This window comes from Pseudorasbora parva, chromosome 4 (genome assembly GCF_024679245.1).
Source record: "Pseudorasbora parva isolate DD20220531a chromosome 4, ASM2467924v1, whole genome shotgun sequence".
NCBI lineage: Eukaryota > Metazoa > Chordata > Actinopteri > Cypriniformes > Gobionidae > Pseudorasbora > Pseudorasbora parva.
In genome coordinates this window covers 35,417,692-35,434,054 of record NC_090175.1, presented here as the reverse complement: position 1 = coordinate 35,434,054, position 16,363 = coordinate 35,417,692, and the positions used below count along the sequence as shown (strand labels likewise).

Sequence of the window (16,363 nt, the reverse complement as noted above, 5' to 3'; positions counted from 1 at the left end):
TTACCCAGCCCCCCACATGCTCCAAATTCACCCAAAATAGTCTTGTTTGCTTGTTTGTTTGTGCTACATTTGTGCTCGATTTCTGCTTTTTTTTTTTTAAATAATAAAATTTTATTTATAGGTCATTCTGAGGTTACCTAGTCCCCCCACATGCTCCAAATTCAGCCAAAATGTATCTAGTTGTTGCTTTGCTTAAAGCCGCTCTTTTAGCCATGCATGCTTTAGATGGCATATATTTTACATCACAGAGAGCTTTGTTTATTATAATGGGAGCATACATTTAGTTTTGTTGCTTTGGTTCAAACTGCTCTTGCGCCATGCACACTTTAGATGGTGTCTCTTTTACATCATAGAGAGCTTTGTTTATTATAATGGGAGTGTTCGGATTTGTCGTGCTGCAGTGTCCATTTGCAATGCAGCAACAAAAGCAGAACTACATTGTCAAAACATTTTGGATTGTGGTTGCGGGTCATTGATAACCTTGTCATGGGCTAGATTTTGCTTGCTGGCAGGATATCAAGTGTCCCTGCTATACAGTGATTTCAGACACCATCATATTAAACACCCTAAAGGTTTGTTCATAAAGACATTTCCAAACTCAATAGCATGGACAATAAAAATGTTTGTGTTGATGCTAGTAAGTCTTGTCAGTTTTTGTGGGTTGAATTTAAATTATATGCATTTGGAATAGTATACTGGTAACTACTACTTCTGTCATGTGATTTGGGGCATACTTTTAGGGCATTTTCACAGCTGGATTGTTTATTTTGGAACCTGGTGTGCTTTCACCCTTCGTTTGGTTCATTTAGGCGTATATGAACACTGCAATCGCACTTGAATAAAAATTTAAGTCATCCCAAGTGAAAAGATCTCTGCCCTATTGAAAATCAACTCTGGCATGGTTCTGTTGTGGTGAGAAAGCATTCCAACCTAAATGCATTACCGCCCTAAATTATAAATTATAGCAGGAATAATGACTAATTCATATAAGTTTGTGCGTTTATGTGTGTGTAACGACAGCTACAGATAAAGCCACAGTAAGCCCGGTCCGTGGAGCGAACTTGTCATACCATCTTGATTGGATGATGCTATGAGCAAAAAAAAAAAAAAAGTACTCTGACCAATGAGGGGGCCATTTTACTCACATGTGACTTGCAGAAGCACACCGAATGGTATGTTTTAAAATGTTGCCGTATGAAAGCACACAGAACTAAGAAAAAAATTCAACTGTAACAATTTAAGACCCTATTTTGGAACAGGTCTGAAAATGCCCTTATTGAAAGACCTCATTGTGCATTCTGTTGAACTGTGTTTACAGTTTGATATTCAGATTAATATGTGTGCAGTGGCTTAAAGATCTGAATACTACCATGCTTTTTTTCTTTATAATCAATGAATACAGCCGGTCATGGATTTTGCTTTTTACACACCAACATGGGAAATGACGACCATTTTATAGTATAATCTAGTTTGCAAACTAAGTAACCATGAAGTCAAAAGAGCTTGTTGATAAATGCAAATAGAAGTCATTATTTTGAAATACACCGTTTACATTGTGTATGCCACGCTATGTTTGGGACAGCTGTCCACAAAGCTAACGACTTTATCATTGTGCTTATAACAAAGCAAGCGTTACCAAAGCAGGAATCCTCTCCAAGTTCCCTGCCAAACTTTTGCATGGACTCTCCCAAGGCAACTTCCGTCTGTGTGTAGCCGGGACCTTTATCTCCTCCACGGATTTTAGACATGGAGCTCATCATACTCATCTTGGCACGAGTTGCTACATAAACAAGATGTACATTAGTTTAATTTTTATTTTCTAAACTATGGATATACAATTAAAAAGAAAATTAGTATTAACATTTACCTGGATTGGGTTGCAGGTACTCTGTTGTCTTGGTCAAAATGTCCAACACTGCCCTTGTGGTAGTGTCAACTTTCTATGGTAAAGATAAGAACATACACGAATAAAAGAAAAAGAAAAAAGTATTTTAGACATTAAAAACAATTAAACATTCCTCATATTTCAAATGCAGTTTTTGACATTACACATCAGCTAGATTGCTTAAATTAAACTCTACCAACTCTATGACAATCTTAAGGAGTTTATGTCAAGTTATTATTTACTTGGAAAATACATCACTGCATTATGTTTTTGTCATTTGCGGTGCTCTGATCGTACCATTGTTGCATACAGCCCCACAGTTATTCTTTCATTAAAGTTAGTTTACCCAAAAATTTAAATTCGGTCATTAATTACTCACTCTCATGTTGTTCCAAACTCATAAGACCTCTGTTCGTCTTCGAAACACAAATTAAGATATTTTTTGAAAAAATCCAAGAGGTTTCTGACCCTCCATAGGTAGCAATGTCATTGCAAATTTCAACGACCAGAAAGGTAAGACATCATTAAAATAGTCCATGTAACTCCATTGATTCAACCCTAATGTCGAAGCAACAAGAATACTTTTTGTATGCAAAAACTAAACAAAAATAACAGCTTTATTCAACAATTTAGTCTCAGTTTCTCGACCCCTATGGAGGGCTCAGAAACCTCTTGGATTTCATCAAAAATATCTTAATTTGTGTTATGAAAATGAACAAAGGTCTTACGGGTTTGGGGTGACATGAGGGTGAGTAATTAATGACTGAATTTTTGGGTGAACTAACCCTTAAATTCATGTCATCCGTCCATCCATCAATTCATCCTTGTGAGAGATACTCTAAAATACATATAAACACACTCAACATATTCTCACTTAATTAGAGGGTGCTAAACTATAATTTTAAGTCTACAGATCAGATGACCTAATTAAACCTTCCAAAATTAGAAACTTCTGATAAACAGCCACATGCTCACTGCTATACTTCTTGAAAGAGAATTATAACCTTCCCTGAAGGAGACTTACCTTTTCCATTTCCATGAAGTCTATATCTAATTTAGTTCCTTCTGCCCCTCCGACCTTCTCACTAACTCTCTGCAAAATAAAACAGTTTTTTAAATGAGTTTTTTTTCGATAAATTTTGAATTCTGTCCTAAAATGTACATATCATACATTAGTTTTTCTTTTCCTTCAAATTGTACACTGAAGCAACATGATGCACTTTTAAGAAGAAATTAGAAAGAAATCATTCATAAAGATAATTGTAGCATATCCAATAGAATGAAATGTGAAAGGTGTTGTTTGCATCATTTGTCTAATGCAGTGCTTACCAACCCTGCCTCTGGAGAACCACTAACAACACATATATTGGATGTCTCGACAACTAATTCTTGTAGTTGACCCAGGAACATGCTTGGTGTAATGATAGGGAAACCACAATTCAATGACACATGTATCGCTTGATGACCAGACAGTTAAATCAATAATTTGAGGTGACAATGTTCACCAGAATTAAAAAAACAAACAAAAACGAAAAAACTGCACCTAAAACACAATTCTTTAACAATCCTGTAATTCAAACAGTAAAGTAGAAACGTCGAGGTTATGGGTTTGATTCCCAGGGAATGCATGAAAATTGCATTGTAAAATCCATGAAAAAAAAGCATGAAAACGCAAATCTTTATTTTTGTGTCCACTCAACAGGACAACATTTCTCCTTGTAAACCAAGTCAAGTCTTAAGTGGGACTCAAGTCCAAAGTCTACGCTCTAACTGTGTCTCAATCAGCTCCCTAGTTCCTGAATCAGTATATCGTGTACATGAATTCAGGAACTGGTAAGGACAGTAAGGACCCTGGCTTACCACATATTGGGACACTGATAGTGACATGACAACATCCTCATTGTATAACGTTACTACTGGTATTTATGAACAACAGCAGTATTTACAGATTGGTATTTAGGAAGAACATCATAATGTACTTTTAATGTAATGTTATCAGACTCAAGTCTCCATCTTTACAATAACACTTTTTATTTCAAGATAGAAAGGAAATTGAGTTCTAACGAAATGACAGACTAACAAAGTGTTGTTTCCAACCAAAATAACCTACTATAAATATGCTGCAAAACATTATTCATGTGTGGTGTATAACATGTGCTTAATAACAATATCCTCCTCAGCAGGAAGCTGATTCTTACTAATCTACTAGCCCAATTCAACTGTATTCAAATATTAACAATATATCAACATTTCATGATATTATTTACATTGCTGTAACTCGTCATGTGTAACTTAAAACAATAATTACTAATGCAGTACTTCAATTTAAAGGATTATGGATTCAAGCATTTTCTTTCTGAAGTCTTCTACAAATATGCACCAAGTCAAATCAAATACTGGGTTTGTCTGCACCAAAGTCTTCACTCACAACTACATAAGAAGAACGTTTTCTCCTTCAAGATTGAGCTGTCACTGTGTTAAGAAGATTGGATAAAAAAAAGATACTAATACATCCCATGGGACTGGAATTTGAATAAAAATAAAATCAGCCAATGACTCAATTTAGTACAAAGGCTCCAATAAGGAATATCTCCAATATCAATGAAATATTACACATATTAGCCTAAAAGTACTGAAGGAATAGTACTTTATCAGAATCCCTTTATTCCCATCATTCTCTAAAGCAGTGTTGTCCAATGGTGGGCCACTGTCCTCAAGTTTAGCTCCAAATTCTCATTAATAGCATTAATTCTGCAGGACAGTGGCCCTATAGGACAAAGTTTGGACATCTTTGTTCTAAAGTAAACAGAGAATGAGAGAAATGAGAAAGTCAAACTGCAGAGCTAAATCATAGAGCAACTTGGAAAATGAATGATATTATTGAAAGCATAGCGGGGTGTTTAATCTCTGATGACCCGTGGCATTTCATTAAAAAGGAATTAAATAAAGATACAGATGGATGACAGCACAATATCATTCTCACATTTAAAGTGATTACTAGCCAACATTTGCAAATCATTAATCTTAGCCTGCATGGGGAATGAATGTTTAATGCTGTTGAGTGAATGCTGTACTAAATAGCAGACTTTGTTTTTATTTAAAGGTTTATTTGATATATGCTGATCACCATGTATCTATATATAGAAATAAACCAATAGCTGTACACTATATGAAGCATGTAAACATATTTTACAGAATAAAAGCTTAACCAAAACATGTACCTTAATTGGAATTATAATAAAAAACTATTAATGTTTGATCCCTTTATGGCTTTGAAAGGTTATAAATAAAAAATAATCATGCTCTAATGGTTTTCACCTTGGCTTTGTTGATCTCAACAATGACCATTATTCAGCAAACAACAACTATAGGGTGGCTTATGCAAGTTCTGTGTTACACAACTGATTCAGCATTTTTTTAAAAGTATTCTAGAATGTTTTTAGGTCAACATTAGGTAATAGCACATGAGAATATAGGCTCCATCAGGTTAACTGTTTTTTGGACACATCCAATCTCTAATAGCTTAACTTTGTATAGGGCTATGTAAACTATTTTATTTCCTAGTGCTCGAAGGGGAGGTTATAAGACACTTTGAGGTCTTGAAATGACCATAAACATTAACCCTTGAAGAATTTACAGTGCATATTTGATCTACACATCTCTGATCTACGCTGTAAAAAATAATAATTCATTTTACAGGTAATGGTCTTTATTTTTTTACAGGATTTTCCTGTTTTTTCATTATACAGTGAAATTCCTGTTGTTTTAAAGATATTTGCTGTAATTTAATTTTTGACTATTAAATTTACAGGAATTGCTTGTACTATGGTATTACATGACATTTCCGTTTTTAAAGAGGACATTTCTGTATTTTTACATAAGTTTGATGATGTAATTTAGCATTTTTACAGATTTTCTTTCTGTAAAAATAGGAAAAAGGAAATGAAAGATTAAATAAATTAGAAATTTTTAATGTTTATTGTCTTGTTTAACACATTAACAAGATAATGTGCTTGTTAAAGCGAGTTTTTAGCCTAAATAGTATCTGTAGGTTTTCAACTATTGTAGTAGCCTACTAATCTTTTAACTGTCTTGCAAAAAAAAAAAAAAAAAAAAAAAAATGCTCCTTTTGATATTTTTTTTTCACTGACTAATTCTCCCCTAAATTTCCTAACCATGTCTATTATTCATGCGCACGCAACGCAGATTCAAATTTATTTTGTGTTGCTGTGTTTAATTTTCCGTCAAACACAGCAGTTCGCGGAGGAGTGGTACAGTGATGTAAGGGCGGGCGATTTGAACTTATTTTACGATATGCTTGTGAGAAACGGTTACTGTGGATCGTAAAGAACAGTCGTGAGCAGGAGCATCGAAACTGTGGACATTCAGAACTATGTGAGGAAAAATAACGCGGCATTTCAGCAAGAATGTCTCGCGTTACAGCGATTTTTGACAAGGAGTCTGCGGCCATCATATCAAACCGATCACTGGCTGAGGTCTTATTTTATGATATCGTGTGACTAGACATTTGTGTTGTTCATTTTTTTTTAAAGCTATTGTTAGCATTTCTGATCGGTGTTCAGTCACAGCTGGCATTGAGAGTAAAACACTGAATATCACAGCAGGCCTTTCAATTTTCCAACTGTTTTAAACAAGAAAGATTAACTTGGCTAACGTTATAAAGTTTGAAACTTATGTGGTAGTACTTTACCGCCATTAACGTTATCTCAGTCTCTTTTGAAACTGTAAACAATAACGTTAGGCCTAAGTTGCAGGAAAGCAGATGAGACTAAAATACGAACATCATAAATTGCATAAGTTATTCTGAATGCATCAGCTTACAAAACCGCACAGTATGCATATAATAATCTTTCAATTAATTAATATATAAAAACAATTTGGGATGCCCTGAGGAAATTGTCATTGAATATTGGATAATATTAGTTGGTTATGAAAATTGCGTCGATCCAGATTATTGGATAGTTAACGGTAACTGTTACACCCCTTGATAGCAAAATGATGCAGCTAAGGCAAAGTAATATAATTTTAACTTTAATTATAAATACTATAAATTTAGTTTTGCTCAGAGCACAGTAGGTTGAGGTTTTGCATTGTCTCAGTAAAACATGCTGGCATGTTTGAATTCATGTAACTTTAATCCTATTTTTTATTTGTATTATATGTTTTTGTGTGTGTGCGTGTGTGTGTGTGATTTCAGGTCATGTGGAAAGACTGGAGACTAACAGCAGATGAGCATTGCAATGCAGGTGAGGAATAAGTGCACTGTTCTTCTCATTCAACAAATTTGCATCTTATCATGCAGCTGTTTTGTACAGTATTTTTGTTGTAATTGTAACTAGAATCATTCAGAAACATGGCGCTTCCTATCACTGTTATTCTGACACATCTCTCTACCCTTCATTCCAGCGGATGATCAGCCGGTAGCTGCTCGCATCTCAGCCTGCTTGATGGAAATTTCCGACCTTCACCTGGATGACCTTTACCTTCAACTCAACCTCGCCGAGACGGAAGTGATTTCAGCCAGCTCTGCCTTTGTGTTATAATTGGTCAGTTAAACTTCACAGACCCCACATTGCTACTAGAACTACCCGATCTTGCAGATTTGCCTTATACAGCATTGGGATGATCAGGCCATTCCCATCGTCCCATCGGAACATGTTAATGAACATGTTAAACATGTCAAACAACATACATACCCATACACACACGTACATGTAATTATCTGTACTTAAACTTTTTTTATCATTCTTTAAAGATAATTTATCTGTGTATGACTGTGTATGACTGTATTTTAACAATTAAAGTACGTTAAAAGTAAAAGATTTCATGGTATTATAAGAAAAATTTTGTGTAGAATAACAGTAATAAACTGTAATTATAGGATAAGAAATTACTGTTTTTTTACAGTTTATCTGTGTTTTTTTCCTGACAGTATTTTTTCTGGCGCCCCTGCTGCCAGAAAATAACCGTTTTTTTTTTTACAGTGTAGATATTAAGGGAATTTACAATACCATATACTTGTATTTAGACTTTCTTTAAAATAGTTCACTTCAAAATGAAAATTTCCTTATTTACTCACCCCCATCTCATCCAAGATGTTCATTTCTTTCTTTCTTCAGTCGAAAATAAGTTTGAGGAAATCATAACAGGATTTTTCTTCCCTTAATGGTATTCAATTGCAACGGGTTGGAAGTTCAAATCAATGCAGTTTCAAAGGGGTTCAGAGGGCTCTGCACGATCCCAGCTGAGGAATAAAAAGTTATTCAACTTATTATACAAATAAAATGTATGAATTAGGTCTTATTTAATTCTATAAACTTAAATACTGATCTGCCAACATTGTTGCTATATGATAAATTAAACTAAGCTGATAACATTACTGTTTTCTCCAGTACGACTGTACAGCCAAATCTAATTTTGTCGCAATATTATCCTGTTTGACACTGTGAAGCTGCTTTGAAACAATCGTGATTGTAAAAGCGCTATATAAATAAAGTTGATTGATTGATTGATTGAATAGGGTCTTCAGCCATTTTTTGGCATTTTCTAAAAATACTTTTTAACCTCAAAGACTTTGGTTTTTCAGTGAAGTGAAGGCTCAAAGTTTTCCAACTTTTAAAAATATCCAACATCATTGTTTTAGCCTTATTTTTGTAAAGGGTGTTTGATTTAGTCTTTGCAATTTCATTTTAACATGGGTCGGTTATTTCACGTACGTCACATGTGTGACCTTTCGGATGTGATGACGTCTTACACAGTGAAAAATAACAACACCGAAGTTGCGCATTTGATGTTAAAAAAAGAAATGTTTATTTCTTTAGAAAATTACCAATTTTTTCACTTGATAAGACCCTATTCCTCGGCTGGGATCGTGCAGAGGCATCTGAAGCCCTTCAAAACTGCATTGATTTGGACCTTCAACCCATTGGCTGCAATTGAAAACCATTAAGGGAAGAAAAATCCTGTTATATTTTCTTCAAAAAACAAAACAAAAAAACAACAACTTATTTTTGACTGAAGATAGAAAGACATGAACATCTTGGATGAGACAGGGGTGAGTAAATTATCAGGACATTTTCATTTTGAAGTGAACTAATCCTTTAAAATAGTTGAGACAAATCCTGTAAGTGACAAAGAAGACCAATTGAGGCTTCTATTTTCCAACAAGCCACCTCAGAGTCATCATCAAAATGTGCTGAATGCAACTGAAATTCCCACAAATTAAGCACAAAATTTCTCTCAGCCTACCGTTGTTAATTAGTTTTTGTAAAGATAAGCCTAACGTATTTTTATTCCAATTAGATAGTATATACTTGACTAGGGAAGCCAGAGTTTAGATATCCATTATATTAGGTATTACAACATTGTGCAAACATGAAACATGATGTTTAGACCTGTAAAAGGTGACAGAGAAATGACTGAGGCAGAGGCTCAAGAGAAAAGCAAGAGCAGAACGATAACAGCACTAGCAACTCTACCAAGTTGACATGATTAAACATTGAGAGGGTACAAGGGATCCATTTTGAAAGACTGGTTCAGATGCAATAAATCCCTTATAACGCTAGAAGTTCAAATACACTTTTGCTAGTTTAACGGAAAAAACAAACAAACAAAAAAACATGGCAAACACGTGGTCCAAAAGGGTTGCGCCTAGTCTCTTAATGAGTCATGAGTGTATTTTAGGCGTAACAAAACGTACAACACTCTAAAAAATGCTCGGTTAAAAACAACTAAAGTTGGGTTGAAAATGGACAAACCCAGAAATTGGGTTGTTTGAACCCAGTGAATGGACCCTTTCAAACAACCCGATTTCTGTGTTTGTCCATTTTCAACCCAAATTTAGTTGTTTTTAACCCAGCATTGCCAGTTCCGCTTGCACCATGGTGGAATTTGTGAGTGGAAAGACTCCACCAGAGAGGAATCATTTTATTTTTAGTACATAAAAGTGTTTGTGTGCTGCTGCGCGAACCTGTTCGATAAGAATATGGGATATGCGCATTGTGCAGCTGTCTATAAGCCTATATTACTAATGTGCCCTTCAAATGACAAAAAAAAAAAAACATACTGCACTGTTGACTTTAGACCAGGTTTTTGTTGGTCAGTGGCAAAGTTTCATTCCATTTCAGTTATCTCAAAATAGCAATGCATCAACAATCGCCTGAACACACCTCATCTTCAGACCAGAACAACCACAGGCGAACAGATGAGTGCATTTGCCATTTAAACAGCATGGCACTGGACATAAAAATGTTAACTGCACTGGGCTGAAACTAGCGAAAAAACACTTGCATCATGCCTGACGTCGTATTGTGCTGCGTGTATGAGAGCCAATTATGTTAATGAAAGTTGCTTTCAGTAAAAACAGCTCAAACATGCATTTTAGGCTGGGATGAGGCTTAAGGCTCATCTTTGAAACTGGAAGATATTGTAGATCATAGAGTTTGCAGTTGATCTCTCAGTCTAAAGGAAGCCTCTGGTAAGAGGACATACTATCATTGACCCTTGAGACAATCACTTAATCTCAGAGTCAAAGCCTTTCTTTGCAGTTAAGATTACTCTCACGTCACTAAAGAAGCGAGCACATGAATTAAGAATTAAATATTTGAATTAAAATCATAAGATAGAACTATGCTACAGATTATCTTGGTGGTACTGTGACATTTCAGGGTGATATGAGGGAAAATGCTTTGGAAAAGCTTTCCTGATAATGTTCAGTACTCAGACACACTCTCCCAGTATAAATCTAGATTAAAGACAAATCTCTTTAGCCAAGCATTCACAAAAAGCATCCAATCAAAGTATATGGCTATGCATTGCTTGAAAGTTATGAACAGCAGCTGCACCAATTATAATCCACTTGCTTTTCTGTTTCTACCTCAAGATGACCATCCCGAGGTAACTAGAGATTACGCCAGCTCCAGATTGGATCCAGCCTCTTACGAAGATTTCAGATGACCCAACAGCTGCGAAGAGACGCCAACCCCTGCCAGGACTTCAGATGGCGGCAGCTCTAAATCAACATACACAACTGCCAAATTTTCTATACATTATCATTACGATCACAACTTGTAATAATTTAATGAGCTCATTGTTTCTGCCTAAAATGAATACGTTAGCTTACGGCATGATTTTTATTATTTTACAACTGATGTCATATCTGATAACCGATTACTCTAAATTGTAATGTAGAAACATTTTCTGCAAAGCTGCTTTGAAAAGATATTGTGAAAAGCGCTATGCAAAAATGTGAACTGAACTGAATTTAAGCCATTGATTTTTTTTTGGAGCTTGATAAAAAATAATGGTTTAGCAGTCAAACAAAATAGATGGGAAAAAAAAAGATTTGCTGTGTTACAAAAATTCTTAAAATGTGGCATTTCAGAATGAAACAATTTTGTAATAATTCTCAGTGCTACATTTTCTATACTGTCAAAGATTATATGACAGTTCCTGTATATAAGAAATGCTCACAGGCCTTAAATGAATATTTGTTAATTTCATAAATGACAAAGTCTCCTAACTTTATGTAATTTAGCTACACTCAAGGCCTTTACTGACTTTTGTTATACTGACAAAATTATTTAGTTCTATCAGTTCTGCAGCTACAGTAAAACAGATTGATTTCACAGACATGTTCTCAATTCAATTCAATTCAATTGTGCATGACAATTGTTGCAATATATTACCAAAGCATTTCTAGTGTTAAAGGTGAATCTATAACAAATACAAAAATACAAATAAAAAAGGGTAAATAGAAAAATGTACATTTTAGAATTTTACAAACAATTTAGAATTCAGTGTGCTGTTTGTGTGAGTGTGTAATGCATGTGTGCGTGTTTGTGAGCACATCACTGATCGAATCCCTCTTATTGTGTCAGACCGTTAAGTAAAATACAATCTTTATTCCACCTAACATAGTCATTTACTGTGGTATACAATAAAAGTTATTTTACAGAATTTTACTAGATTACTAATATCCAACACTTTCAATAAACACAATTCTGCAGAGAAACACTTATTTTACAAATTATGTAATTACAATTAAAAACCTTTAATAAAGTGTTAACGCATGCTCAAGATTGTCAATGGACAGTTTTATTTTGGAAGACAAAAAGTCTGCATAAATACTGTACAAAACAGTTTTTGAAGCAAAACAGTACAAAGTTTACAGAATATACATTTACAGTTTACATCAATTAAAAGCTTTGTCTAAACTGATTTTCACTTTCACACCCCTAACGATTCTAAAAACTTTTTATTATTCAGTTGTTTCAACAATTTCTTGACAAACATTTTTCCAGAGTCCCCAAGAGGAACGGAAAAACTAACAATCTTCTCAATTAGGGTTACAATCATGAGGTAACAATTTTACCTTTAAAAACATTAACAGCAAACCACACAATTTGTTCCTTTGTGCAGCTTTGTATTTTCCAACATTTGATATTGCTTTCCACAATATTCCATTGATCCCCGTGGGCTGCATCTTCTTTCTTTCTTCTTTTTTTTTCTTCAAGCTGTGCCCTTCAGGAGTCGCCACAGCGTATCATCTGCCTCCATCTAGTCCCATCCTCTGTATCCTCTCCTCTCAGACCGACTACCTTCACGTCCTCCTTCACTACATCCATAAACCTCCTCTTTGGTCTTCCTCTTGAACTCCTGCCTGGCAGCTCTAACCTCAGCATCCTTTTACCAATATATTCGCTCTCCCTCCTCTGAACATGTCCAAACCATCTCAACCTCCTCTAACTTTGTCTCCAAAACATCTCACATGTGCTGTCCCTCTGATGTACTCATTCCTGATCCAATCCATCCTTGTCACTCCCAAAGAGAACCTCTACATCTTCAGCTCTGCTACCTCTAGCTCTTCCTCCTGTCTTTTCCTCAGTGCAACGGTCTCCAAACCATACAACATCGCTGGTCTCACTACTGTCCTGTACACCTTTCCTTTCATTCTTGCTGGTACACTTTTATCACACAACAGACCTTACACTTTCCTCCACCCATTCCAACCTGCCTGCACACACTTCTTCACCTCTTTTCCGAACCCCCCATTGCTCTGGAAAGTTGACCCTAAGTACTTACAGTATTGTTCAAAATAATAGCAGTACAATGTGACTAACCAGAATAATCAAGGTTTTTCGTATATTTTTTTATTGCTACGTGGCAAACAAGTTACCAGTAGGTTCAGTAGATTCTCAGAAAACAAATGAGACCCAGCATTCATGATATGCACGCTCTTAAGGCTGTGCAATTGGGCAATTAGTTGAATTAGTTGAAAGGGGTGTGTTCAAAAAAATAGCAGTGTGGCATTCAATCACTGAGGTCATCAATTTTGTGAAGAAACAGGTGTGAATCAGGTGGCCCCTATTTAAGGATGAAGCCAACACTTGTTGAACATGCATTTGAAAGCTGAGGAAAATGGGTCGTTCAAGACATTGTTCAGAAGAACAGCGTACTTTGATTAAAAAGTTGATTAGAGAGGGGAAAACCTATAAAGAGGTGCAAAAAAATGATAGGCTGTTCAGCTAAAATGATCTCCAATGCCTTAAAATGGAGAGCAAAACCAGAGAGACGTGGAAGAAAACGGAAGACAACCATCAAAATGGATAGAAGAATAACCAGAATGGCAAAGGCTCAGCCAATGATCACCTCCAGGATGATCAAAGAGAGTCTGGAGTTACCTGTAAGTACTGTGACAGTTAGAAGACATCTGTGTGAAGCTAATCTATTTTCAAGAATCCCCCGCAAAGTCCCTCTGTTAAAAAAAAGGCATGTGCAGAAGAGGTTACAATTTGCCAAAGAACACATCAACTGGCCTAAAGAGAAATGGAGGAACATTTTGTGGACTGATGAGAGTAAAATTGTTCTTTTTGGGTCCAAGGGCCACAGGCAGTTTGTGAGACGACCCCCAAACTCTGAATTCAAGCCACAGTACACAGTGAAGACAGTGAAGCATGGAGGTGCAAGCATCATGATATGGGCATGTTTCTCCTACTATGGTGTTGGGCCTATTTATCGCATACCAGGGATCATGGATCAGTTTGCATATGTTAAAATACTTGAAGAGGTCATGTTGCCCTATGCTGAAGAGGACATGCCCTTGAAATGGTTGTTTCAACAAGACAATGACCCAAAACACACTAGTAAACGGGCAAAGTCTTGGTTCCAAACCAACAAAATTAATGTTATGGAGTGGCCAGCCCAATCTCCAGACCTTAATCCAATTGAGAACTTGTGGGGTGATATCAAAAATGCTGTTTCTGAAGCAGAACCAAGAAATGTGAATGAATTGTGGAATGTTGTTAAAGAATCATGGAGTGGAATAACAGCTGAGAGGTGCCACAAGTTGGTTGACTCCATGCCACACAAATGTCAAGCAGTTTTAAAAAACTGTGGTCATACAACTAAATATTAGTTTAGTGATTCACAGGATTGCTAAATCCCAGGAAAAATTTTTTTTTGTACAAAATAGTTTTGAGTTTGTACAGTCAAAGGTAGACACTGCTATTTTTTTGAACACACCCCTTTCAACTAATTGCCCAATTGCACAGCCTTAAGAGCGTGCATATCATGAATGCTGGGTCTTGTTTGTTTTCTGACAATCTACTGAACCTACTGGTAACTTGTTTGCCACGTAGCAATAAAAAATATACTAAAAACCTTGATTATTCTGGTTAGTCACATTGTATTGCTATTATTTTGAACAATACTGTAAATCCTGCACCTTCTTTACCTCTTCTCCCTGTAACCTCACTGTTCCACTTGGTTCCCTCTCATTCACACACGTATTCGGTCTTGCTAATCTTCATTCTCTTCTCTCCAGAGCAAACCTCCACCTCTCTAGACTTTCCTCCAACCTTTTCCTCTCACCTTCCTTACTATATAACATTGCATACATGTCCTCATACTCTTTCTGTTTGGCCTTTGCCACCTCTATCTTAACCTCACGCTGTATCACCCTACATTCCTGTCTACTATCCTCCGTCCTCTCACTGTCCCCCTTCTTCCTAGCTAACCTCATCTTCCGGATACTCTCCTGGACTTCCTCATTCCACCACCAAGTCTCATTGTCTTCTTTCCTCCTTCCAGATGACACACCTAGCACCTTTTTACCTGTCTCCCTGACTTGTGGAGCATAGGCACTAACAATATTCAACATCACACCTTCAATATCCAGCTTCAGACTCATCAACCTATCTGACTCTCTCTTTAGCTCCAGAACGTTCTTCACAAACTCCTCCTTCAGGATCACTAACTCCATTTCTTCCAGTCCACACCATTATTAAACAGTTTGAACCCTGCTCCAATGCTTCTACCCTTGCTCCCTTTCCACCTGGTCACCTGGACAAAGAGAATGTCAACTTTCCTCCTTTGCATCATATCTACCAGTTTTCTGCCTTTACCCATCATTGTACCAACATACAAAGTCCCTACTTTCAGTCCCAAACTCCTGCCTTTCCTCTTTTCTCTCTGCCTACAGACACACCTTCCTCATCTAACACACTTTCCTCCTCTCCTTCTTTGACTAACAGTAGCCCCAATTTCCACCAGTGCCCTGTAGGTCAACAGCTGATGGCAGTTGTTGTTAACCCGGGACCCAACCGATCCGGTATGGAAGTCATATTCGTGATTCGCATAATGAATTTGGCAAAAAAAATTCGTCGGGTGCCCTTCCTGACACAACTCACTCTATTTATCCGGTCTTGGGACCGGCACAAAAGGTACACTGGCGTGTGACCTCCTGTGGGTAGATGTGGCCCACCTCCCCATGGGCTGCATACAGCTCTTATAATATAAGTGGACAAAAATTACACTTGTTGCGTGCCAATCTGCATACCATCCATCCTAAATTAGTATTCCAAATTAGAATTAGTGTGTCCCAAATTGTAGTATGTTGAAATGACCGGATAAGAAACGCGGATGGTCTAATCCGGGCAGAATTCTAGCTAGAAGTGTAATAGGTAAAATCAAAACATAAAACAAAAGGGCCATGATTCTGCATCCGAAGTGACAGACACAACAGATAAAAAGTAATCCTCCTCCAAAAAGCCAGTAATCAGCCAGATCCTTGATGCATCTGGGGAAAAAAAGAAACAACAACAACAACAACAAAAAAAGACACGAAAAAAGACTATGATTTAGGGGTGGGCGATATCTCGATATTTAAAATATATCGAGATATTTTTTCAACTCGATATGGATTTGGACATATCGTATATATCGATATATTGTTTATATTTAATTCTGATTCCGCCACTTTGCTTGTTTGCCTTCCCTGTGCTGTGCTCGCCCCCGCTCGTGCGCCTCCCGCCTCTTGCTTTTGTTCCCCCTCCCCTCGCGTGTTGTCTCATTGAACGCGGTGGCGTCCGCAACCAGGTGAGGATTAGTTATCATGTTGACAAGCGCGCACGTTGTTCAGGACTCAGTTTAGATACCATGTTTTCCTTCTAACACAAC

The 16,363-nt window shown here is 36.5% G+C and overlaps 1 protein-coding gene across 1 annotated transcript in view; it reads right to left on the bottom strand.

The window, feature by feature from the left end:
• Positions 1-16,363, bottom strand: part of sh3gl2a (SH3 domain containing GRB2 like 2a, endophilin A1) — a 51,526-nt gene that overhangs the window by 15,330 nt on the left and 19,833 nt on the right. The window contains exons 2-4 of the mRNA XM_067441609.1: positions 2,910-2,978; positions 1,868-1,940; positions 1,637-1,780 (exon numbers count right to left, since the gene is read on the bottom strand). Of these exons, the coding sequence (XP_067297710.1) occupies positions 1,637-1,780; positions 1,868-1,940; positions 2,910-2,978 (286 nt within the window). The remainder of the gene's footprint in view (positions 1-1,636; positions 1,781-1,867; positions 1,941-2,909; positions 2,979-16,363) is intronic.